Source organism: Ornithodoros turicata, chromosome 7 (assembly GCF_037126465.1).
Source record: "Ornithodoros turicata isolate Travis chromosome 7, ASM3712646v1, whole genome shotgun sequence".
Lineage (NCBI taxonomy): Eukaryota > Metazoa > Arthropoda > Arachnida > Ixodida > Argasidae > Ornithodoros > Ornithodoros turicata.
This window is the reverse complement of record NC_088207.1, coordinates 29198093-29224209: the sequence shown is the minus strand read 5'-3', so window position 1 is coordinate 29224209 and position 26117 is coordinate 29198093. Positions and strand designations below refer to the sequence as shown.

The 26117-nt window shown below is 46.4% G+C and overlaps 1 protein-coding gene across 2 annotated transcripts; it reads right to left on the bottom strand.

The window, feature by feature from the left end:
• Nucleotides 1-2923: 2923 nt before the first annotated feature.
• On the bottom strand, nt 2924-20913 carry LOC135399761 (runt-related transcription factor 1-like). 2 transcript variants are annotated; one of them, XM_064631493.1, is made up of 5 exons: nt 20507-20913; nt 9939-10052; nt 9147-9308; nt 4836-5018; nt 2924-3729 (listed from the first exon to the last, which is right to left on the bottom strand). In XM_064631493.1, exons 1-5 carry the CDS (start codon nt 20895-20897, stop codon nt 3008-3010), a joined length of 1572 nt encoding a protein of 523 aa, XP_064487563.1. In that variant the 5' UTR covers nt 20898-20913; the 3' UTR covers nt 2924-3007. The 2 variants fall into 2 exon arrangements, with proteins under 2 accessions (XP_064487563.1, XP_064487564.1); XM_064631494.1 differs by having other exon boundaries at nt 2926-3729; nt 9948-10052.
• Between the last annotated feature and the right edge of the window lie 5204 nt (nt 20914-26117).

Genomic DNA, 26117 nt, shown 5'->3' with positions numbered 1-26117 from the left:
CCCTGCTAAGATGGCGACGCGCCGGCGTCACCGCTCGGACGCCTCTTCCACTCCAAAAGTTTTCGTATATAACCTCCTTGGCCTCACCAACACCACCAAGGTAGCGAAAGCCTGCTTACTCGTCGCCATGACGTAACAATTAAGAGTCAGCCAATGAGGATCGTGTTTTCAACGGCAGTAGCCAATCACGAACGTTCTTTCGGCGATCGTGGCCATGAAGACGAACCACCGTCGTCTGCGAGTTGTGATTGAACGTCCCCGCGTACCTAATGGGAAAATAAAGCGCAAAAAAAGGTTTCAATCTTTCTCAAAAGTGATTTTCTGGAAAGCGTCTTGCACTTCTTGTCTACATATTTAGGTCTGCAGGTTCCAGGTGAGCTGCAATCATTTGCGGGTTCTTGAATTCGCAGAGCGGTGAATCGCAGTGGCAGACGCATTCTGACTCTTAATTGAAGGAGGGGGAGGAGGCAACGAGCAGGCTTTCTGTATCTATAGTTGGCGTTGGCCTCACCCATGGGGGCAACGCCACGACTGCAGCCAGGATGAGGTTCGATTATACGATACGAGATATTGACATGATGATGGTCGAATGTTAAGTTGCATACCGATCACTGGTGAGAGGGAGTCCCGTGAGCAAGTGTACTGAGTCATCGTCTTCGGGAAGACCTGTTTCCTGGAGGAAGCAGATTAGGCTATGAGTCTTGGGGTATCTTTCAGTGAAACCATAGATCGAGAAGTTACCCGCCAAAAAGAACTCGTTAAGAGTTAAGTTACCGTGTGAAAAATGTAACTAAGTTAATAACGAAATTCTTCACCCTGAAATGTAACTCGCAGTTTCGGAGTTACTTAAAAAAAAAGAAAAAGAACGAGTTACTTCCAAGTTACTTCGGACACAAAATAGCACTACACAGGTGCAGCACGCGTGAGCAGTTGTGTTCTGACCACTCCCTGCGTGGACGCCACCTCCTGTTCATTAAACATATATACCCCCCCAGTTGTGTTCGACCTTGAGTTGCCTGCGGAAGAGTGCAACACGCGTAGACCGTTTTCGTTTATATACAAGAATTCGAACGCTTTGCGCCTTACTCCCTGTGGGCGCATACTGGTTCAGCTATATTTCCATGGCAGCGGTTCTTACTTCCTGAATAGAATACTGTCATTGATTGAATATCACGCTTTATGGCATAAAATGCCATGAAAGAACCGGAGAGGAAGCAAGAAAATAAGTGGATGTGAGTGAAAAGCGAATTAAAAGTAACTTGGAGCTTAGCTTAAGTTACTTTGGCAAAGTTACCTGAAAAAGAAACGAGTTCCTCTGAAAATTACCACGGCGCAAAAGTACCGAGTTAAGTTACAAGTTACAAAAAAAGAAAAAGAAAAAGGAACTTAGTTACAGTAACGAGTTACCTCGAACTCTGAGTGGAACAGCCTCTGGGACGTAGGACACCATCCTTAAGGTGGTGGTGGTGGTGAGGACTTCACCGCATAACATGATCCTAGCATTCAAAATGATAGCACTCTGTCTCTTGATTCGCTGAGGACGAACGGCGTTCGCCATCTTCACATCGCGTGTTTGTAAAAGTGTTACACAAAATGCGTATGTCTTACGTGTTCAGCATTCAGAAGAATGAACATTCAACGATGTCATCCCGAGTACTGCTTGACCACGAGCATATTGTGCAGTGAAGTTCTGTCGTTGTCGAAGTGCAGAAGGCAACAGCCGCGTTGGGTATAGTTTGGTATATACGAGCATTTGGTACAGCTTGGGACAAAAGTTTACGGAACACCGGGGTGTCGCATTTCTCCATTGGGGTGACACCCTATCAGCAAACAGGAGTGGACACACATACTAGGAGATTGATGGAATAGCCGGTCACCCGTTTTGTATTTGAACTCGTCCTGATAGCTAGCACGAGACCGCTCCGATGAAGGAATACTCAAGTGCCGTGTTTCCGTAAACTTTTGTCCCAAGCTGTACTCGAACTATTGCTGAGCAACTGCGGGAACGGCGGAATGTATGCGAAAAAAATAACGCCCACAATATTTGATGAACGACATTTTATTTCGTATCTTTTCTCCTATAATTTCACCATAGTCATATTGTTCTTTGCAATATATTACATCGTGCGGAGAGTCTGAATACTCCTCGTCATCATCGATGATTATCTCACAATGCATTGCGTTGTATGTACATATACTCAATGTAATGAACAAAAAAATTATATACATGACATAGAGCTTGCACGGTGTAGGCTTGTCTCTGTACAGTGTGCCGGATCAGGCAAAAGGTACACCCTAGAATACTCGTCATCGCGACGCTGGCATGCAGAGAGCACCATGTGTTTGGCTTCCCGAGAAAGCTTGTTGGTATCACTCGTTCAAAATGGATCGGTTGTTCAAGTCAGGAGTTCCAGAAAGTCAAACTCATCACAACTTCTTTAACCTGTGATCCCCCTCCACCCCCAGCTCTTTAGATGCACTGACAACAACGAGGACGGTGCCCAGTAGTCTCTGTTCGCAATGTCGGCGGCTGCCGACTTGAGGCTCTTACTTCAATTTGTCATGTTTGTTGAGTCTTTCTTCGTGGTTACGCTGTCACGCTGCCAGTCTTAATGCTCATTGAAGCCATGGCACATGCGCGAAGCGCCACCTAGCGCGAAATGAGTCAATCTCTCACGGAGCATAGGATCTAATGTTCCGTGAGCGGTTGACACGTTCCACGCTGGGTGGCGCTACACGACTGTTCAATGGTTTTCATTGTGTTGTCCAACGGGCATTGGTTTGAATAGTTCTATACGTCGAACACAGTCGTCGGTGCCGTGCTATCAAACTCTTATTTTATGTACAATAAACAAGTCAGACATCTGCTAGGATGATCACGCAAGTACAGACAGTCATCAATGATATTTTAGAGTTCAACACTGGATCTGCCTGCTTCTCTTCGTGCTCTCAACTTGATTCATGTCAATAAATAACAAACACATTTACATTAAATCACGACAGTTTTTCAATATGGGCGCCAGACCCCATGATCTCCATGCGTGCTCACATTCGTTCCTGGCAGTCTTAAGGAATCTAAAACTGATGAGACATTTCCGCCAAGATGCGAAGCCTGGTTCGAGTCCTCTGGTGCCTGCACGTCCGGCACTAGCCCTGGCACATCACTGCTCGACCCGACTTGCTGAGAAGCTTGAGTTCCGAAGTTGGCCGCGTCCATAACGGACCTCAACTCGTTGCCCAGGAGCTGCAGTGAAGGGTGCGACATGGACGAGTAAAGTTGAGGGTAGAGTAGCGACGGTGGCACCACAGGCGGGCTCAAGTACATGCCGGTGGTGGGGACAGTACTCGCTGAGCCACTGTTAGTGTAGTAGGTGTGCGATGATAGGAGACCGTAGTTTGCACTAGAGAAGTACGGCGCGCTCGATCCGAAGCCAGTAGTTGGGGGGAGAGGGAAGTCGATACTGGACGTCGGTGAAGAACTGGAGGAACTTCCGGCAGATTGATGGTGGAGCACGGAAGATGATGTGGTCTTCGTGGTAGGAAGCAGGTTTACGTCGTGACTTGTCAGACCTGACAGCGTGGGTGAAACACTTTGAGTGCCGGTGGGGTCGAGAGCCAGTGAGCGTGGACTGGAAGCTGTCGTTGCAATGCCAGGGACGGTAGCGGGAGGGTCCAGACCGAGGGAGCAGGACATGCTGTTGTTCGTTGGTGAATTGGAGTCAGGCAGTGCTGCAGGATGAAAACAAGTGATTAGAACAATTTTAGTGAACTGCGGGGGCATTAAACACTACTGGTTCTTCGGCGTATATGGACAGTGTGTGGTTCCTGTACTAGAAGAATCCGTTTCTATGTACCCGGTGCACGTAATATTCTCTACGGTAACGTAGACGAAAATTCCGTCGATCGTAGACACACTAATCTTGGATTATACAGGGTGTGTGCAGAAAAACATGACACGCATTTAGGCACATAGCTTGTTGCCTACCTAACTAACGAACTTCCGGTGGCGCACGATGGCGCATTTATGCGTGCGAAATCTGTAGAAAAATTGTGGAAGCCATACCCAGCTTAAAAAATAAACGGAACAACGAAAACGTTGGCTTCCATGCATCAGAATAGGGCAACATGGTGGACAACAGGGTGTATGTGAAAGGGCAACATGGTACACGTAGGAGAGTTGTGTTCAAGTCCCGCTAGGGGAGCTATCGGTGCATAAATCGAAACGATGTCCCACATGGATGCTCATCGGCAGTACCCCTAGCGGTGCCTGCACATAACTCTCATGACGGAAATGCACTACAATGCACTGTCATGACCGCCCTATTCTAATGCATGGAAGCCCATGTTTTCGCGCTCTGTTTATTTTTTTACACTGAGTATGGCTTCCAGGATTTTTTTGTAGCTTTCGCACGCATAAATACGCCGTCGTGCGCCACCGGAAGTTCCTCGGCTAAGTAGACAACGAGTTACATGTAAAAATGCGGGTCATGTTTTTCTGCACACACCCTGTATACGTCTATCAATGACGCAGGCTTTCGTTCAAGTTGAGCTTGGGCGAAAGAAGCAGAAGTAAGAAAGAACTATTTGATGATTACAGTGGTAACTTCTCAAATCACAAACGATACAAAAGAATAAAAAACCGGCGGTATATTACTCTGGTCTGTGGGAAGCAATGGCGTGAAAACATAGATAAAAGTGGGCGGGGTAAAAGGTGAGGAAGACGTGCGTCGGTCGGGACCTGGTAAGGCCTAGCTGACTTAACTTTGCGCACCGCCATTTTTGCACACAGCGACAGCATGGAACATATGAAAGTGGTATATTGACGAAATACTCACAGCTGTGTAATCCCATGCCCGTGGAGTCCGCCAGCGAAGTGACGTTAGCGGCAAAAGTGCTATCCAGGGCATAAGTTACTGATGATGTTCCGAAGCCTCCAGTGCCCGCAGTGAGGTAGGGGTTGTAGTGTGGGTATGCTCCCCAATGGGCGTCAGCGCTCAGCTGCAGGGCTTGCGTTAGATCTGCAAAAAGAAAAAAAAAGACTTTGTAGAAAACCTTTCAGCCTTCATGGGACATGCAACTTCTAGGTCAACGTTACTAACATTTTGCTGGATGCGAGAAAGTTATGGTGTAGCGAATTCATAGTAGTTGAAGTTCGAAGGGTTTTAGAGGCGAGCCTGTCTCGTGTGTGTCTGTGTGCGGGGGCAGGGGGGGGGGGGGGGGGGCTCCCGAGCCTTCGGCATCGCGAAACTGTTAGGTCCTCAATCGTCCGTCAAGGCGCTGAGGGCACTTGAAGGTCTTCTACGTGCAACTGGGCTTATATGACATATTCTATGACTTGCTGAGTGTGCGCTTTGTGTGCCCACAGCGATTCCGACGTTTTTTACACTGACTCGGTTGAAACTTTTGAGCTACATGTTGAGCTACATCACCCTAATATAACCAAATCCATCACTTTAACCCGTTCATCTGTTTGTATTTTCTGTGTGGAAGCGTCCTGTGGCAGCAAGTTCGACTACGTCGCGATTCACCCTCCCCCTTTTTTTCTTCTTTATCACAACCCCATCACCACTGGTTCAAGTAGGGTAACGTCCCAAACAGCAGCGCACTACGTACAAAGCTTCGGTTACGCGCGCAAGATAACGTAGAATTATGCGTAAATAAACGCATTTCACCGAAAGGGGTCCTTTGTTCGTGTGATTCTTCGTTGTTACATAAGAGCAGCTTCGCTGACATTACTTCTCGTTACACTACTGAAGTATGCCTATAAGTAGCGGTGTGCAAATATTCGAGTTCTCCAATTCGAATCGAATATCAATCAGTCGAAATATTCGATTCGCGAATCGAATATCTAATATTCTGTTTTCCAAATATTCCACTAGTATTCCCCAAATATGAGCAACAACACCCCGAAAGTGGGCTTCACCTGATGCTTCCTCACATGAGGTGAAGCCTGCTTTATGAATTTGCCGGTGCTGTAGGATAACGTTGTCCCAAGTTAATTACGCTAGAGCCATGGGCTACAAATTGCAAACTTTTAGTGCAAAAGGCACGTACTGTAAAGGTTACACAAATACTCGATATTCGATTCGGTATTCGGCATTCTTTTCACCCATTCGATTCGATATTCGGTTCGACTTCAAATATTCGGACTCGCACACCCCTACCTATAAGGTATGTTGATTTGCATTGGCTGCGTGGTGGACCTCTTGACGCGACGCGGCTGAATTAACAAGATGTGCGTGTCGCCCGCGTGCGCCTACGCGGTCTGTACAATGTAGGATACTTTGAATAAAACATGAACCGGTGGTTATCTGGCGCACCGCAACAGAACATATGGTCAGGTGGTTGTCAACGCCGCAAAAACGTTTTGAGGAAAGGCGATAGCTCGCTTGGGTCTCCATAACGAGGCAAAGCTATCGTCATTGGGAAGGCGATTCGTATGGATCGCACATTTTCGTTAGAAGGAAAGAAAACCTGATGCATGTATACAGCGTTATAAAGAAAGATGTAATTGTAGTCTTTTTTTTTTTTTGGGGGGGGGGGAGTAGACGCATTTCGGAAGTAAAGTATTTAATCCTTTAACTTTAAAGTTTAAAGGCTGTTTGCAGTGCTGGGGAAATTGCAGTGTCACGAGACATCGGGAGCAATTGCAATCCAGGGGACTAGAAGTTGTAATTGTCGCCCAATTTACTCATCTATGGTAGAAGAGCAAGGGTGCAGGCGAGCTGGTACATTGTAAAACGACGATAAAACCAGAGACACGGAACAGAAAAAGACAACACGACACGTCGTGTTGTCTTTTTCTGTTCCGTGTCTCTGGTTTTATCGTCGTTTTACTCATCTATTTACTCGGGCTATTGGCGCCGTACCTTCAATTACTTTCAATGCAACTGATTTCAGTTTTAGTACCGAAACACTGCCTGCAACGTTATGATGGATTGCGTCATCTACAAAGACTTTCAGCGACTCAAGTGAGCTTCTCTCCGGATGTCATTGTGCTCCTGCACATTGCAATGAAAACAGTCATTAACATTGTAATAGTAAAAAAAAAGTAAAGCGAACAGAGAAGGAGGGCAAACAATTACGTCGACTTCCCTGATGGCATAGCGAAGAGTTTGCACAGTTTCCTAGTCACCGGACCCCCTTTGTGACACAATTTTGATTTGTAGCGTCCCGTTCTTTGCTTTTATCGGCCTTCTGCAACTAAGGTGTCCGCTCATTCATATTCATGCTTTTGGTTCACAGTGCCCACTTAGCACACTTCTTATACTGAGTGCCCTTCTTCTTCTTCTTCTTCATCGGTCAACTCGGTGGGGTTAATTAGCATTGAAATGAGATTTCGAAGCACCCCTTTGCACTTGCGCCACATCCACGGGCCTTTTTTTTGCTTTCTCCCTTTCTCTCTCTTTGTTCTGTGATATGGGACTTTCCTCGCGCGCCAGAGCTTTTTGTATATTGCAGCTCTTTTTTCTTCAATTCGTTATTTCGTATCCACGAATCGACTTGGCTTAGTTCTCTAGGTGAGCTAGTAATTCAAAGACAGAATAATAGTGTTTGCTATTTTGCTTTCCAAAATTATTTCCCAATCGAATCCAAATCTTTACTATAAGAGCACGCAGTACATTTGATCTTGAAGCTGTGCGCTTACGAAGGCAGATTGATACTTCGCATGTAACAGACGTGACAGAAAAAGAAGAAGAAAAAAGGGGGGATTTAAGTCACGACAAAGTCAGACTGGCTACCCCAGGTCACCTAGCCGCAGTTGGTTCAAATACAAAAAAAGAGGGGGGGAACCCAGTAGTTGGGGGGTGGGAGACAAACATCCCGAACACGGGGTTAGTTCGCTCGCTATCACATGCGTCAGACTGATTCAGGCGGAAGGACGTGGTCCGCGCAAGGGATATAGGCTAGGGTTGGTTCGTTATGTTATGACATGCTGCCGACTGATACAGACGGGTTGCTTATAAGGTATTCTATAATTTGAGACGGTAGTTGTGACGATTGCTGCTTGCCAAAGTTTTCAATAAACGCATAACCAATAACGCAGGTTCCGTTATATCTGCTTTCTAAAATATATTTTTATTTAGTACATGAATTTCCAATACCTGTCCTGAACTCAACTTTGTGGAACTACTTTATGTAGAAGTTGTAACGTTTCGAATATACTTTCCATTTCTTGGTGGCTCCTGATATCTAATTCGGCCTTTCGATAGTTCGATCTTCCAAATTTTCATCACCTCATCGTCAGGACACATCTCATCCTGCCCCATTGTGCCTTGGGGTAGTGGGCCGCACCTTACGCGGCGAATTTCCCCATTCATTATCATGAACTTATTTGTTGTTGTGGTTCCAAATTTTCGGCCTTCTGAGTGTTCGGTGTTTCGATTTTTCAGCCTTTTGAGAAGCTTCCACCAGAGCAGCGTTCTGAAGCTATGCCATCGCAAACGGGGTTCGGTATTTGAAATACCTTCGGGGTCTGTTGTCGCAACATCGCGTTATGTGCAGGCAGCCACTTGGCCACTGCATACGTGAGAGCCATAGGAAGAACGAACACTCACAGCAAAACACAAATCAGCTAAAGTGAGAGCTCACTCTGGTTCTGTGGCACTTCTTTCCCGTATTTTCGCGCCTTACTTGGAAAAAGTCAGACACGTCCCCAAGCGTTTCGACGACCTTGGCTCAAAATGAATGTTGCGTTCTTCTTTTCGGTACGGTCAGACCATGAGGAGTCCCAGCGGAACACAAAAGAACCGTACCACGGCTTCGGCGACTCGGGAGGGTTTGCCTTCGTGTCTTCCCCCAATCGGCTTTGTGTTCGGTTGTTAGTTTTCGTTTTCTGGACACGTCGTGTCCCCGTCCGTCGAGGGGTGGGTGGGAGAGTTTCCCGGCTTCCCCACTAGGGCTTCGCACATATACCGCTTGTTGCACGGTTTCTAGGCTGCGATTCTAAAGAGGACGGCCAGATTGTGTAAAGCGCAGTTCTGGGAAGGACTCTTAATGAACACGTGCAGGAGTTAAGTTCCTTGAGTCCATGGGCGTGCGTGGGCTACGTGGATGGAGAGATCTGATGTGTGTTTACGAACTCGGAAGTCATTATAGAGCCGTTGAGGCTCTTTAATGCAGCTTTGAGAGGAAGTGCAACCCACCCTGGTGTGCTCCGGCTCCTGGAAGTCTTCTAGGGATGTCGAGAGCCCACTGTTCTGCAGATTTCCGCCGGAAGTGGTGGTCCCATTCTCGTAAGGGGTCTAGGAATGGTGGTGGACGCTGGCCAAAAGCGCTAGCGAAGGCGCGGAACTGCTGCTGTTGCCCTGTGAACAGGATGAACGTGAGGAACGACGCTTCCGTGCCGTTGCAGAGCAACGGTACGCTTCCAGAAACATTGGTTACTGGCGAAACGTACTCTATTCAACGACGTTCAACGACGTTTGCCAGTTATCTTTTAGTTTGCTTAACCATGTTCTTCTGTCGCTATATCGAATTCCTATCACGTCCGTGCAGTATCGTCATGTTTCAGCGCGACTTGTCGCCTCATTAAAAGCTTTGCAATTCTAGATCCTGGGCGCTTTGATGGGCGGACATAGCACTTACTATTAAGAATTAATAAGGAGCACATACAGGGCTTATTAATTCTGTATGCCTTCTTCCCTCTGCTCGGGAAGCTCCCATTTACCGTAACGCCGCCAGTCGGAGATCGAGATAAGCGGCCTCTTGCTCCTCGTGTTTCTTCGACCTCGATAAGCAAGTTAGAGTGTTTTCGTGGTTTCGCGCCTATATCGTCGGGCATTATATTCTCGAGATCGACAGTGTGCCATCTTATACGAGCAGGTTGTTCATCTTTGGAAAGTACTGAATACGAGCCTACATTGGCGGTTAACGCGCTGTCGTGTATGCACACCCCACTGAAGAAGGGAATGGGGCTGGGGACATAGAGTACGTACGGGTCTTACTGCGTGGTTCCCGGGGTCCGTCGACGGTCACCTTGATCGCCTTGCTGTAGGTTGCAACCTGGGGTGGGTTCGTGCTCACCGTGATGGTGATGGTGAAGCTTTTGCCTGCAAAAGGGCGAAAAAAAAATTGTGAACCAGATTTTCCTTATTTGATTTTGCTTTTCTTCTTTTCAGTACGTGAGGGGATCACGCCGCGTTTGGCAGTGTGAGGCATGTACCTGTACTTTTAAAATACCTTCACTAATTGATACATTTGCAAATTCTACTTAAAAAACATCACCAACAAGAACAAAACACACGTAATGAGAATGAGTGTGGAGATTTGTCACTTCATTTGTGGTTCGCTATGTCGGGGCACACTGGTTAGTATGTGACATGAAATTCAATTCAATTCATTTTATTTCACCAATCAGGTGTGGAGGCCCGGACAAAAAGCTGTAAAGTACAGCTTGACGATGGTCCGGCCCCCGTACAGCATGCAATCAGCATAACATAAAAACAAACTAAATCTCTAGAATTAACAATGCACGTCCGAATAACACATATTGAGCACATGTGCTAAGTAAACTAATGCATTAAATAAAACTAACGAATGCTAGTACTACATAAACTAAACTTAAACACAAATACTGGCATGAATTACATAGTTGTTAGAAAAAAAGGAAAACATACGCAATATATAGTTAGAATAGCGTGCATTCTACCATCTCAATTTTTTTCTTTTAAAATCAATCAATCAATAGCGTGCATTGTAGCAAAAATAATTGGGAAATAGTACAACCGCTATCCACTAAATGAAAGGTTGTTTGAGTGCGCGAGGGTGCGTGGTCTCGGGGTTGATATTTCTGTGTAAGAGTGTGTTTAGTAGCACTGGAAGCCGGTATGCAAGCATTTGATTACCGCAATTAGAAATGATGAGGAGATAGGTGAGTAATGAGGACAAGGACGAAAGGACTTGTGATTTCGGCACCGCCTGGTCTTTATAAACTAATCTCGTGCAGTTGTTCATTGGTCGCGCAAAATCATGTGACGTGGTGAATGCAGATGACATGACAGCAGTCTGTTCTGTTGCCACCGTACCGAAACCCAGCCCAACCTAATCACGTGCATCAGTTTGCGCTCCTGAAAATGTACTTCGAAAGAAAATAATGTCCCCTAATGCTCTTCTTGTTTTTCCGGACCACGTACGTACGAGCACCGCCATACTGCCTGCCGTTCCCTGCCAGTACCGTCACTTCTTGGAGTTCCCCAGAACTTTGCGTTCCTGTCATAATGACACACTCTCCTGGCGGCACTAACTGAATCACTTCGCCCGTAATAATGCCGACGTAATAAAACGTCCCTCCAGAAAAGGGGCAAAAAAATAAAGCGACCAAAACATAAAAGGAACATATCGCGGAGAAGCTTGTTAAAAAGGAGAAGAAAAAGCAACAGCACAAGCTTTTTTCTGCTTTATTTTCCCGATGTTCCAGGTGCCTTTTCTCTTCCTCTCGGATTCCATGTACTTTAAAAGGCGACCCACGAAAGTGTACATAGATTCTGCATTAAAAAGAGTATGGAGGAATCGCGCAAGTATTAAGCGTTACTTTTTTTTTTTTCTTAGCTGCGGAAGCCACCGACTTTGTCTCAAATTAAGACCCCCACCGTTTGCTGCAATTCCGACTCCACTGGCCTGGCGCGTGGAAGCTTCTCTTTATTTTATTTTGTGCTCCGGCGTTTGCCTTTATTTATTTTCTTTTGAAGGTTATTATTTATGTTCCGCTAATGCGAGGCTAAGAGCTGCTGGCAACGTCGCTAAAAAATAAAAATAAAAAATTGCGGAGCTCTTACGGACTTTAAGAGCAATGTTTTTGTTGCGCAAACTCATTTTATCACACTGTCTGCGTGTCATGTTTCGAAGTTGTTCTTTTCTCAAGACTTACATGACCAACAGCCGGGCTATTCAGCGAGAGCCAGCAACACCAACCAATAGGTGATGTCCATGACATGGAGTGTTTCATCGCTGGAGTGTAATCTACAACACCTCCTAGATGGCAGAAGGCCTGCGCCCTACGTCACGCACACGTCACGCACGGAGACGTGCGTGCGCTTTGCGAGCTGATTCGAGCTTTTCTCTTGTTCGCTTCTTCATTGACGTCGTAGCAGCATCAGCAGTTGTAACAGCAGGTCTCCCTGTGCGACGTAGTGCGCAGGCCTTCTAATATCTATAGGAGGTGTTGAATCTACCCATTACATGAAAGACAGATGGTTGATATGAGGATGATGTGAAATGAATGTCGTACGAGTCGTTCACAGAACAACTGACGTGTCCTCTGTGTATCCTAGCCACAAGCTTGCGACTAGCAAACACAGAATCGTCTCGGTTTATCTTGTAGCTTGTTTTTCAATGCACTCGTAAATCTTACACCAGATAAACAGCACGCTACCCAATCACAATATTTTGTGTCACATGCCCGAGACGGCGGTCTTTCGGTTGCACTGTTTTGAAGGCGAACGCTTCCGCCGAACATTGTCCGGGGCCGGACCGGTCAACTCGCGACAGCCAGTCGCGTAAGTCCCCCATCGATATTTCTATTTACTGTGATCTATTGATGTTCTGCACCTCATAGCGCGAGCGCCTTGGAGACCCAGTGCCCAGTTTAGGAAAACTCAAAAGCCACAGCACACCTTTTGTCATTGACCCCACTATTGAAGTTCTATTGCTCCTGTCTGCTATTACCCGCACTCACCGCGTGGGGAAAGATTCTTTGTGATAAACCTAGCCTCGGTTTCTGATCTTTCAAAGGCAATTCCTCGCTGCTTTCTTGGGGTTGCAGTGGGGAATAATGGGAGGGGAGGGGGAGGAAGGTGATATTATCAGGCCGTTGCGTTCCCTACATTATGCCTCATTGGGCAGAGAAAGTAATTTATGTGGTGACTGGCCTTCCGGTTGAGATGTAGAGCTCGAACCACGATACTTGCAGACTGACGAAAAATTGGACAGCAACCAAATGTTGTTATTCTCGTTTGGGAACAAGAACGTTGAATTATTCAAAATGACCTTACATCTTCGCTGACGTCGACACAGCATTCAATATAAGTTGCATACGACCTCAATAAGTGAAAGCTCAAAACTGTAGCGTCCAATCCGTAAAGAGCCGTAGTTCGCAAACAGGAAGACGGCACCGGGGCAATAATAGCGATCCATAACCAACCATGTTTGATCCTTCTTGCAACTCATTACTGGTTATCAGTGTTTTGCAGCGTAGATTTTCCAGTCTTGTCATATTATGCTGCCTTGTAATGTTTTCCACCTCGAACTATCTTTTTAGCTGCAGTCAAATGCTTAACCTTCATTGTCCGTACACTTGCTTAAACTTCTCAAGTAGCACAATATATTGGCCCAATATTAGCTGGATATCGGCATTGCGGCATATCAACATCGGGAGTACTGCCCATATCCCACCAACATTGGGCCAAAATGTCGTATTGCTTGGGATATTAGGTAAAAATGAATTTTGTCGTACCGACTAATACTCCCTAACCCCACCTAAAAAGAAAGAAAAACTCAACTATTTCGATAAAGCTCGGGAAACTCTAATCATCAGCCCCCAGTGCAACCGGAAGGAAATAGAACAGGATGCTTCGCAAAAGTGCGTGTAATTTACAGTGCCATCCCTGTCGTATTTCGCGCTCGTATTTGTTGAAGCTTAACTCAACCTGTTTTAACGAGAAGACACCCCCGCCTTCGTTCAAGAGACCTCCGAGGGGATTTCTAGAGCTTATGTACTTGGACACTGCCGGACAGGGAAAGGACACAATCTGTTTGTCGCTCTCAGCGAGCGTTTCTGCAGCAGCGCAAGTCTCGTATTAGAAGGGTTTTGATCCTTCACCACGCGCGCGTCTCTCAGTGCATACAACGGGCAGGGACATTGGGGACCAAAGGGAGAAAAAGTTTACAGTGCTGCGCCTCACGGATTTCGCGACAGGATGAGGGCTGGGAATCTAGAACTTTGTTGCGTCGAGTTAATTGGACCAACTGTAGAACGTGCTGTGAACGTTTGTGTTGAAAGTGTTATAATTGGAAGTGCGTCAGCGAGGGCTCAATGTATAGTGGAGATAGGTGTATATGCGGGGTAGAAAGTTTTGTATGCCGCGAGAAACTTGTACTGCGCGTCATTCTTTACATCTTTCGTTAGGAGTCTTGTATTCTTAAGGATGCGCCTTTAAACTTTTCCATGTGAGGCATTACGGTAAATTTCTGGCGTGTGACTGAATACATCCATGGGACGTTAGACGAGGAAAGCTTCCGTCAATGACGTTTGATGTAAATTGTTTGTTTTTAAAGATATTTTATTGTTTTAAGACTAACTCCTGCACGGTAAAAAGAAAACACAAATCGCGCCTATGCGCTATCTATGGCAAGGTCTGTCGTTGCCTTTGAATGTCAAAGAGGGTGCTATGCTCGGACAGTGTAGAGCAGTGACAAAGTCGACATTACGACGGTGGTACGAAATGAAAAGGCGCCCCCCCCCCCCCGCACCAGTTTTAGCATGTGGTATAGGTCATCTGGAAGGAACAACAGTTCCTGAATTTGTATAATTTATCCAGTTCAAATAATACTGATAATAGTAAGCTATGTGCATTCGAACCTACCCCCATCCCCATGTCAGCTTTCATTCCCAGGGTGTTAATTAATCTTACGCTGTATCAGCGGTTTAACATAGATGGGGCAATTAAACATAGGAGGATGAACCCTTTTCTTCAACTAACATTATTCAATTAAACTCAAACATTTGTGAGAATTGCTCCTCCGAGTAGCTTTTCCCCCTATGTGGGCCAGTTCCCGCGGAAGCCTGCCCAGGACGCAAACTAACTCCCTCCCTCACGCTCCTATATGCTGTCTTCTCTTCATCCGTCCACGTCTTTGTAACGCCGCGCAACGCAACTGGGGATGTTAGTAACAGCCCCAGTTGCTTCGCTGTGGTGACACGGAATTTCAAGGGGCTTCGACACCACGGGTCGGAGCCCTGGCCCATGCCCTTGTTACGCACTGGGCCACCGGTACCATCACGGCTGTCCTTATACACTCTCACGTATTTATCTGATAACATGACGACTGCAGTCCAAAAACAGCAGTTTCACCACACAACACATTCCTAAGTTCTAACGAATCGCCACGATGACATCATTCTCTGACTTATTAAAGTGTGTGTGTGTGTGGGGGGGGGGTGCCTCTTTGCGACACTTTGCATTCATGGCCACAAGAAGGTTCCGCCCGTTCACACACGTTCCGCCCGCTGTTCAAATGAACATCGAAAACGGTATCATTATGATAAGAACATAATAGAGTAAACACGCGCCATAAGGTAGCCAGTTCGACTTCGTCGAAACTCACATCCCCCTTTTTTTTTTCTTTATCACATCGCCATCACCATAAGGTTTTACCAGAATCACGCAACCCGATACGCTCATTGATTTGATTTTAAAAGAAAAAAATGGAGATGGTAGTCTCGAGCCACTCGGGACTGGCTACTCCAGGACGCGTTATTAATAAAAGAAAGGGAAACTACACGATACGCTCATTGCTCGTAACTATTAGTTAACTAATTATCCAATTAACCTCGGCATTCACTGAGCCTAAATAAAGTCACAAAATCGCAACACCTTAAGGCCCCCGATTACTACCTAGTCGTGCTCATTAGAACTTTTAATAACCAGTATTTCTACTGTATATAGACGCAACTTTGATCATCGCACGCGCGCAACACCATCACTCAAACACATCAACGGGCTGAAATCTATCCGAATCGTCCGTCGTCCATCATGTGGCGGTCCAACTGGCACGCACACTGGCAATCATCATCCCGCTCTTGAGAAAAATCCTAACCTTCCTTGTGTAACAAGGGAGGTGAGGAGAGGTGGAACCGATAAATCGACTATTTATAGCGTCGTAGAACCTTGATCTGGATCTTCGACTAAGGTGGGTCGGCGGGCGAGCCATTTGTTACGGGGAAATCGGTGTATTTAGAGAGGTCGTTGGTTGTTAGCCGTTTCTCTTAATGGTTTTGGTGGTCAGTGAATCGGCAGCGATGACCCCGGCCACCGCCGGCCTTCGGTTGGTCAGCATCTTGCTTGCTTTGGAGGCGTTTTCTTTTTTTTCTTTTCTACTTTTTTTGGTGGATTCTGTATCGGGGCAATCATGGTTTTCAGATGATATAGGAAATCAGTAACACACAAATATCGAAGTTGCTTCGCTGCTCTGCATTAAGTTTTTTTTTTTTTGTATGGATACTCTTGATTGATGGAGGAGAGATTCACGTGGTGGGTTTTGTGATATTACACTGTGTACGTTTCAACAATGGCGTTAGTTAGCATGGCTCGTGGAAAACGGTTATCATGGAGGCATAGCGATTGCCATATTGTCCGGTTTGGTTTGGTGAAAAAAAAAAAAAGAAATATGAAAACGAAATTAAACAATGAAAATTACGAAAATTAAAATGGAGAGTGAAGCGCTCGAAAAGAGGGCCGACTAATCTGGATCTCCTAACTGGAAATAAAATAAATCAGAGAACGACAAAACACACACACACACGGTGGGCAGGGTATACGGACCCGAGAAATGACACTTATGGTCAAAGTTGCCGTGTGATTGGCACGTGAATACCGTGACCCTCAGTTCACATAACAACGCACAAATGTATTCTCTGTACGGTATGCATATCATGGTCGTTATTGTTGGATATCTTCGCGACTGTACCGCTTCGTTTGTATTATCATTTGCTTATTATTATCGTTTGGATTCTGAGCTGCCGATTTAATATAACAATGTTGAACCATCGTGTGGTTGTAGTAAGTTACCAAATCTTTGTGTCTTTTTTATGTTTTATGCGTAAACGTAATACACATATAGTACCTTATGCAGCGTAAAACATGCCGTGTGTATAAAATCGCACAGTATACACTCTAAAAACAGAACTTCACCGCATAGCATGCTGTGCACCAACCATTGCCACGAATGATAGGGTTATCGCTTTTGATTCGAGGAGAGAGGGAGGCGTACGCCTTTTTGTGGCAATTACCATATATCCAAATTGCCACAAAAAGGCGTACCTCTCTCCTCGAATCAGAGGCGATAACCCTATCATTCGTGGCAATGGTAGGCGCACAGCATGCCATGCGGTGAAGCTCTGTTTTTAGAGTGTAGGGCATAAAACGAGGCGTCGTAGGCAACATGTTTCGTTCCTGATGCTAACATATGAATGATGACGTTGACAACTTCTATGCAGCGTTTAACCGGGGAAATATCCGTGTATTCATACAAAGGACATCCCCCAGAATACAGCGGAAAATGCAAAAAATGTCATAGCTTTTTTCTGTCACGTAAGCGCGAGCACTCAACGTCGTGTCTTCACGCACACTGCTAACCGTGAGGAATATGAATATCCTGCGACACAGCCACAAGATAGCAGACGAGAGGAAAGAACGCTGACGGTGTCGTCTGCTATGAATGGCGCCGTGTGAATGCTGGACATATGGGATGGGACGGAACTTCCGATCTCTGAGCAGTGTTTTCGCTTTTCCTTCCACTAGAATCTTCCGTGAGGATATTCTCCGTACGGAATATACGGTATACGGTCTCAGGAATATACGGTATATGTAACATAAGAAACGCATTTCATTCAGTCCTGATATGTGTTTACTGTATGTCAACTCGCAACGGTTGTGCCAGGTGCATCCAAATACCGCGAACATTGATTGAGAGAGGCATAATCTATGTTCCTGAAAAACACGCCGAACATATTTTCAACGTCAATGTCCGCACGTTGCTATAGCAGGGAAACAGCAGGGTGACCAGTGCTGGAAGATGGTCATTCATTTAGACGCGAGTGGTCAAAATGTGTTGACCAGACAGTTAGGGGTGAATTGATGAGCGGGCACATTAGGAACCGCGGTTCCCCACTGGTGGTCATTTGACAGTGGACACTGACCACTTCACGGAAGGATCTCCAGTAAGCGATTTCTGAGTAGCGGGAAGCTTTTAAAAGCTGGTAAACCATTCCACAGGACCATATGCCACAGGAGGCTGATCGCTTGCGTTGTTAGGATGGCGAAGACTTTTGCAGCCGTTTCTGCTTAGAAATGCACGGACGCGGTAATGGTCCTACAAGAATTTCTTGGATTTATAACATTTGACTTCCAAAGTAGCGATTCATTTCTACAGTTTGAAATTGTATGCCGTTAGCAGCGGAAAAGGAAACTAAGGATTTTGTTGTTGTTGTTTTTAAGCCAACAACAATAAAATTTATTTATTTATTTGCCGGTTTATTAATGAGTGCCCAACAACAGCCGAAGCCAGATGTAATATCGTAAAGCCTCATATATTGTAATATGTAAAGACTGGTACTGTAATATTGATGATGCTGATTGGGGTGTTTGTGCAGAGTAATTTGTTGAAGATATAATAATGAGCGTCACACTAAGGACCGAAGTCCCACGTTGTCCAGAATGATTAGTAGTGCTTTTAGGGCAAAGTTCTGGTGGGCTGGGTTTGACGGTGGATCAAGTAAGCTCGTCAGGTGAACTCTCGTCCGAGAGTTGATTCCGAGTCACCGCGCGAGCGTGGCACTTTTTTAATCCACAAATCGTTCTATCTAGGGTAAAATAAATAACCAATCACGTCATTCTTTGGTCCGTACTTCCTGGCGTATCTAGAATCTGCAGTGCATATAGGAATCACATTACTTTGATATGGAATATCAGCAAAGGAAGACGCGTTGGTGCAGGTGCTGAATTTCATTTCGAGGTAAGGGATAAGACATGTTGGATACTGTGCTTCGGGGACTGAGTCTCATTCAAATGCAATGTCACCTAGCGAAGCGGTCATGAGGGGATATGTGTGTATTGACATGTTTCTGAGACATGAAAATGCGCGGCATTCGTTCCCTTTTCATATTACCTGTAAGTACGTGCAAATCCACGCAACCTGAAAACGTGGTAGCGGTGGTGATGTTGTGTTCGCTATGCGAAGTTTGCCTCACGACTTAATTCACCGCATGACGTGCTCATGACTTATAGCACCATGCAGAATGACGTCATTACATGTTCTGGCCTGTTGAGAACGTGGGGCATCTCTGTGTCGCGTATTTTAACTCTACAGATCCCTCCTCCCCCGCGCTCTGTACGCTAATCGTTGCAGAAAATCATACAAAAACGCGCACCCAAAGCAGCTCCCTAGAACTGGCTAACCTCACCGACAAGCCGTAGTGAACAAGAACAAGATTACCCGCACGAGACTTTAGTGAGATTTAGTAGGCCGAAAGTACTCTACGGAAACGATACGATAACGGAAGCTGTCAAATCGAAGCGTAGCAACGTGGGTGTCAGCCACTCCAAAGGAATGAGGCAATTGATGTTTCCGTGTTGTTGTTGTTAGAACCGTCGTCGTGAACACCTTGCAATTTACACTAAAACGCGCTAGTATACCGCTGCCGCCTTTACCAGTCAACGCCACTGTACAGCATGACCAAGGCACTTCGAACGCAAATTCCTCGTCTATTGTGCCACATGCCACACATGTGAGCAGCACACTGGAAAGACGTTTTTTCTGCTCCCTGTTTTCTGTTTTGAATGGTGAACGGATTCTCGTGAAAGCGTGAGAACTCTGAAGCTTGCTGGAGTTGGTCTTAGTTCCCGGAACGTTATTCTTTTCGGCATTAAAAATGTTAATGTACAGAGCGAGGCTTTAACCAGGGTCGTCCCATAGTGTGGCGCATGGGCACTCAGTATCTCTGGTGTGTGCCTGGAGGAGGACTACGTGAGGACTGTGGGCGATGAAGTGGGCCACGGCGGTGCAGAAATGTTTTGCAGCACCCCGCCCCTACACCCCCTAAGAACCCCCAAAATCTTGCAACACTCCCCCCCCCCCAATTGCCTGCAGAAAGAAGAAAAAATGCCTGAAAAGCTGCAAATATGGGTGTCACCCCCCTGCCCCCGAGACGAAAATCCTGGAAATATCCCTGCATGCAAGCCGTATGTTGCGTATTTTCAATTACAGTAATCCCCTAGTGTTATAAAAAGTGCGACTGAGGCTAGGGCGGTGGATACTGGGCCACTCGAGACTGACGACAACATGAACGTAGACTGTATTCAATGTAGATGTTCCGCCTCATGTAATGTGTTCCTTGACGAATATCTTCGAGGTAAATAAAATACAATGAAATGAAACTTAATGACAGTATGTAACACGTGGCGTATAGTACAGTAATTCCATAGCAGTGACAGCGAAATAGATTCCACATACGAGTATAGTTTTATCCCCAAGACCAAAGGATATCCCGCAAATTTATGCTTGACTTTTTCGTGCCTTGCTATAACTTAAGTTGCAGTCAAAGCGCAAGTCGCTTTTCACAAAGTTTACGAAGACAAACTGTCGATTGCCGGAATGGAACAGAGGGAATAGGTCATGCACACAACTTCAACCAAGTTTTTCGCGAGCGCAATTTGAGTGACAGTATCAGCACGTCATGCAACGAACCAACACAGACATCCTCGAACAAACACAGATGGCAGACACTCACCTCTTCCACTCCTGCCAACGAAGCGCAGGTCGTTAAACTTGGCCACTTGATTCTTGATGACAGCCGAGGCGTTTCGCAGTTCACCGCAGTAGTTCTCGTCGTTGCCCGCACGCAAAGTGACCAGGGTTCCGTCACAGACGTCACCACCGAGAGCCAGCACACGGAACGACATAGGCAACGTCTTGTTGGAGCGCCAGTGCGTTGGCAACACCGAGCAAAGCACGTTGGGGCTGCCAGTCCGCATGAGTTCCCCGGGATGCTCGGCCAGGACCTGGGCGAGCGCTCGCTCACCGGGCAGCATCATGTTCTCGCTGCTCATCACGTCACCAGTGTGGCTTACCGTGCTGGACACAGCGTCCAGTCCGAGCACGTCGCATGCCGGGAGGTGCATGACACACGCACAAAAGCAAAAAACTCAAGAGGGAGGGCAAAGAGTTGATGCGCGGAGCGCGCGAGACCGAGTGCAGGTGGTGAGAGCGGGCGCGTGCACTTTACGCGGTTTGGGCGACCCGCGGCGGGCGGCCGCCTGCGGACACCGCCCCGGCCACGAGCCCCGCGAACGGGAGCGCCGCCGATTGGCGGTCTGGTGAGCTGACGTCGGGTATCCGCCGGCCAATGAGGCGAGCCCCGGGCTTGCGGTTTCTTCTGCGCCCCCGGTACCTCTGCTTGGGTAAAGTGTTCTTACTTCTTTCGCTTGCCGGCTTTTCCGCTGCCGAATCGAGGGGAAAGAGGGAGACGAAAAAAGAAGAAAAAAAAAAAGGTCATGGGGAAGTAGTGAGCCGGAATTTTTGGGAAGTTTTGAGAAGTTTTGAGGGTCCAGAAATGGTAGGGTAACGTTACGTGGGTGTACCGATCGCTAAAGATGATTATCTTTCTAATTTGCACTAGCGAATGTGTCAAGTGTCTATCATCAATGTCCTGTTCCAGAGTTGAGTCATATTTCAACTGCGTAAAGAGTGTGCGCAACATAAGTGCCGAGAAACATATTTAGCTTCCGCAGAATACAGATCTTACATGCTGATTAGAAAAGTTTTGAACCGTAGTTTCGCCACTTTTTTTTCTCTCTTTTTCATTTAGAACGGCATGGTCAAAGTGTGCACAAAAAAGTGGTCTGTGCTATTTACTTCTGAAAGCGATGAAACACGTTTAAAGCAACAGTCTCGAAGTGTCGACTAATTTTTTTCCGATAAAAATTGTTGTCGACTGCGATTTGCGTGTATAGATGACAAATGCAAGATTTCATCCAACAGGGCGCCGTAGCTTTTTATTTATTTTTATTTTTTTGATGAACAAGAACAACGAACATGTCCACATTCAGTTTCGATTTGACGGTGCGAAAGCGCTGGCAATCAAATTCAATTATAAATAATTGGCTTTGAATTTAGTCGCAACACGGTGACTCTGGGCACAACAAGAGAACATATAACAGTATGAACGAAAGTGCCTCAGGACGAGAGGTGCCGATATTTCGAACAGAGACTATTCTTCCCTTCATACTTCCTGACCGATTCGCTGGATTTCTACCAGTCAACATATAACAGCGCTTGTTTATCTTTGGTTCGGGTCGGAACTTTCGCTTATAAGTTGCGAAATTCTATTGAACTCGAGTCTACCCAATCATCAAGGTATACAGAGCTCGGGATCACAAAGCGGGACCATTGGCTCTCTTCTGGGGCACAAGTGCGCTGACCTATAACGCAGAGACTGGGGGGAGGTTGACCCGCGTACGAATCCGGGCGCCGGCTGTTTTTCCTGGGTTTTCCTCGGATGCTATAAGACAAATGTCGGCAGAGTTAATTCCCTATGAAGTCGGCTCAGGGAACACTATTCCCCACTGCGATAGGCGTGACGTTGCCCGCCTAAGCGTGGCCGACTGCGACAAGCAGTTTCATCTATTACCAGGGATGTGTTTTTTTTATTCACTGTTAGCGCCGCGAAGCAACTGTGGCTATGAGCGGCGTACAGACGTCGACAGATGGAGAGAGGACAGCAGGAAGGAGTGGGGGACAGGGGGGTTAGTATGCGTCCTGGGCCGACTTCAGGGGGAACTGTGCCGATATTCGTCTGGAAAGTCTTCGGGAAACCCAGGGAAAACCTCAGACAGCACAGCCGGTGACAGGATTCGAACCCGTGTCACCTCCCAGTCTCGGCGTGGAAAGCGATCATCCTAACCACTGTGCCACGGGAGCTGGTCCCAGGGATGTTCCCAGGACTTTCATCTAGGTGAGTGGGATGACACTCATTTCTGCTGTTCTGGGGGCTGTTTTGAAATTTATGGCAGGGGTTTTTTGGGGTGGTGTTGCATGATTTTAGGACGTGTTATTTGATATATTTATTCATTGTTTTTCACAGATATCTGCGATGGGGCTGTGACAAAACAACAACAACAACAACAACAACAAAACAAAAAACGCAGACACGATTATGGGGTAGGGGTGGTGTGAAGATCCCTGAACCACCACCATAATGCAGAGTTCTTCCTTTTTTTTGCTGGAAGAGGAGCTGGACTCTCTTGCCTAGCATTTTTGACTTCTCCTTTCGAGGTAAGATGGTCCTTTCAGCTGTATGCATGCAGTGTCAGAGTCATTCCAACATGCCTGGCAACATGTTTCATGAGCCCGAATGGAGCACCCTCGAAAAGACTAGACTACTCACTCCGTGGACGTCTTTTCGTTTCTCCACCAAGGAACGGAATCGGGGACGGATTTGGTTCGCCATAAACGCATTACATTTATTTTTTTCTCGAATTCCTGCCGCACATTTTTAAAAGAAGATAGGCCGTAACGCTTTTAATTACAGTTGGCCGCATAGCGGTGCGCCCAGTGGAACATTACTTTGTCAGACGACTAATTAATTCCGTTTCGTCTGCTCACCGAGTGCGTCCCAGAAACGAGATCTCGTCCAGGCGGCGTGAAGAGAAAAAGGATTACATCATTCGTACGAGTATTACCTTCTTCTTCTTTTTTTTCCTTTTTATTTTTTGCTGAACAGTATGGTCTTTGACGACACCGTATACGTGCGGTACCGCACCGAATCAGAAACGAAAGGTTAAAGGATATCTTCCTAGCAGACGAACACACGAGCGACAAACAAACGAGCGAAGAAACAAACAAACCAAAAAGAGTTGGAATTTAAATTTTACAGTTTCTGGAAGGGCTGACCAACGGGTGCCAACATGTCCTCTGTATATATCTGGTAGTAAGAGGGGCGCTGTACTTGTTTAATAGTTACAGACAACAACTTATTATTGTCCAATACAATACTAGAGCAGGACTATCACTGCTTAGTAATGCCATATACTTGGGCATTGTTAAAGAGGTAACACTCCGTGTAGGATAGCACTTGGGAACCTGTATGGGAAACTTGGGGGAGACAGACTGCGCATGTACCCCTTCTCCCCAATCACACCCTCGCACCGACGCTGACCTTCGTCTTCTAAGGTTCTTATTTTTCGTGTTATCTTCTCCAAGCTACTGTGGCTATGAGCGGCGTACAGATGTGGACAGATGGAGAGAGGACAGCAGGAAGGTTGTTGTGGGTTAGTATGCGTCCTGGGCCGACTTCAGGGGTAATTTGCCGACATTCGTCTGGATAGGTCTTCGGAAAACCCAGGGGAAACCTCAGACATCACAGCAGGTGGTAGGACTCGAACCCACCACCTGCCGTCTTCAGCACGACCTTGGCACATCGACGGATATACTATGACATTTTGCGGAGATATTCTTGGATGGTGTTACCATTGATATAAGGTGCTGGCTATAGGAGCTCTGCGAGCGTTCGGGCTCTGCAAACCACTCGCTCGTTGGTGGTATAGCTTCAATGTGATGCTGAACACTGGGAGGTGCTGTGTTCGAATCTTACTACCGACTGTGCTGTCTCAGTTTTTTTCCTCGCAGCGATTCCCCGGCATGCAGCAGCACCTGCCAATAAATGCACGATAGACTAGCGGCATGTTCGAGCGGGTTAAGGCGTCCCGCTTGTTGGTGGAGCCACGGTCGTGCTGAAGACTGGGAGGTGGTGGGTTCGAACGCTACCACCAGCTGTGCTGTCTGACGTTTTCCTTGGGTTTTCCGGCAGACTTATTTCGAGACGAATGTCGGCACAGTTCCCCCTCAAGTCAAGCTCAGGACACACACTAAACCTCCTGCTTCCCCATTCTTCCTGTTGTCCTCTCTCCATCTGTCCACGTCAGTTTCGTAAAACATAAGTTTTTTCCCAGCCACGCGGGAACGAAAAATGGCATTGTGGTCTAAAGGCATTCGGGCCTCGGAATCATATTTAAGAAGCTCGTGCAGCACGTCTTTTTCTAGTGGCGTTAAACGCCATGATATCGATGCGGCGTATTCACTAAACAAAATATAAGTAGATGGTGTGGCATCTTCGGGTGAAATGCCTTTCCCGTATATTGGGAGTGAGGGGTGGGAAATCGGGTTGTACTGAAATATTCGAGTGTTTCGGGTTATTTTCTCTTTCTGTCGAGCATGCCGTCTGCAGTCTAAAGTGCACATATTGGTCAAACATACCTCGCATATTATAACGACGAGCACCACGTGTATTGACATCATGTATTAACATGAAATGTGCCTCGCATAGTTTGTTGTTACACACAAATAATCTTTACGTCAGGCATGCGTACAAATCGCCATTAAATAGTGCGCGTGACACGTCATTCAACGTGATGCGTGATTGCAATTCGGGGAGAAATTGTATTGACATCATGGTATTAACATGAAATGTGCCTCGCATAATTTATTGTTACACACAAATAATCTTTACGTCAGACATGCGTACAAATCGCCATTAAATAGTGCGCGTGACACATCATTCAACGTGATGCGTGATTGCAATTCGGGGAGAAATTGTATTGACATCATGTATTAACATGGAATGTGCCTCGCATAGTTTATTGTTACACACAAATAATCTTTACGTCAGCCATGCGTACAAATCGGCATTAAATAGTGCGCGTGACACGTCCTTCGACGTGATTGAAATTCGGGGAGAAATCGGGTTTAGCCCGACCTGGTCCTATAAACTGACTCTGCAGGGAATAGTCCGGAGGAATCGGAATCCTGATGTCGGCCCAAGACGCATACTAACCCCCCTGTCCCCCGCTCCTTCCTGCTGTCCTCTCGCCAACTGTCCACATCTGTACGTCGTTCATTGCCACAGTTGCTTCGCGGTGCTAACACAGAACACACACACACACACACACACACACACACACACACACACACACACACACACACACACACACACACACACACACACACACACACAATGTATGATTGGTGTACAGAGACTCTGTGCCTCATCCAGTTGACTCATTAATTTACACTTCACATAGGTTAGCAGCCAGACAGTAAGAAAACGCAACGGTGTATATCGTGCAGGCATCCATATAGTGTCTTTACCATATTTATCCTCGCGTGTCATTTTCGTAACGGCATGGTACATACTTCGCGTACGTGTTACATAGAGCCTCTATCCGCGCGCGCGGAAATTTTACTTCCGAAGGGAGGCGCGTCATAAAGTGTACTCCCTTTATGACGAGGACGAAATGTTGTTGCGTCTCAGTTTTTGTACGGCTGTATACATTGCTCACTTTTGG

Bases quoted from the DNA above. Each gene is read 5' to 3' on its own strand.
- LOC135399761 (XM_064631493.1), bottom strand. From the start codon at position 20,897: ATGCACCTCCCGGCATGCGACGTGCTCGGACTGGACGCTGTGTCCAGC. The intron at 10,053-20,506 runs GTGAGTGTCTGC...GCCCTTTTGCAG, and splicing joins CGTTGGCAGGAGTGGAAGAG to GCAAAAGCTTCACCATCACC. The intron at 5,019-9,146 runs GTGGGTTGCACT...TTCTTTTTGCAG, and splicing joins AGGAGCCGGAGCACACCAGG to ATCTAACGCAAGCCCTGCAG.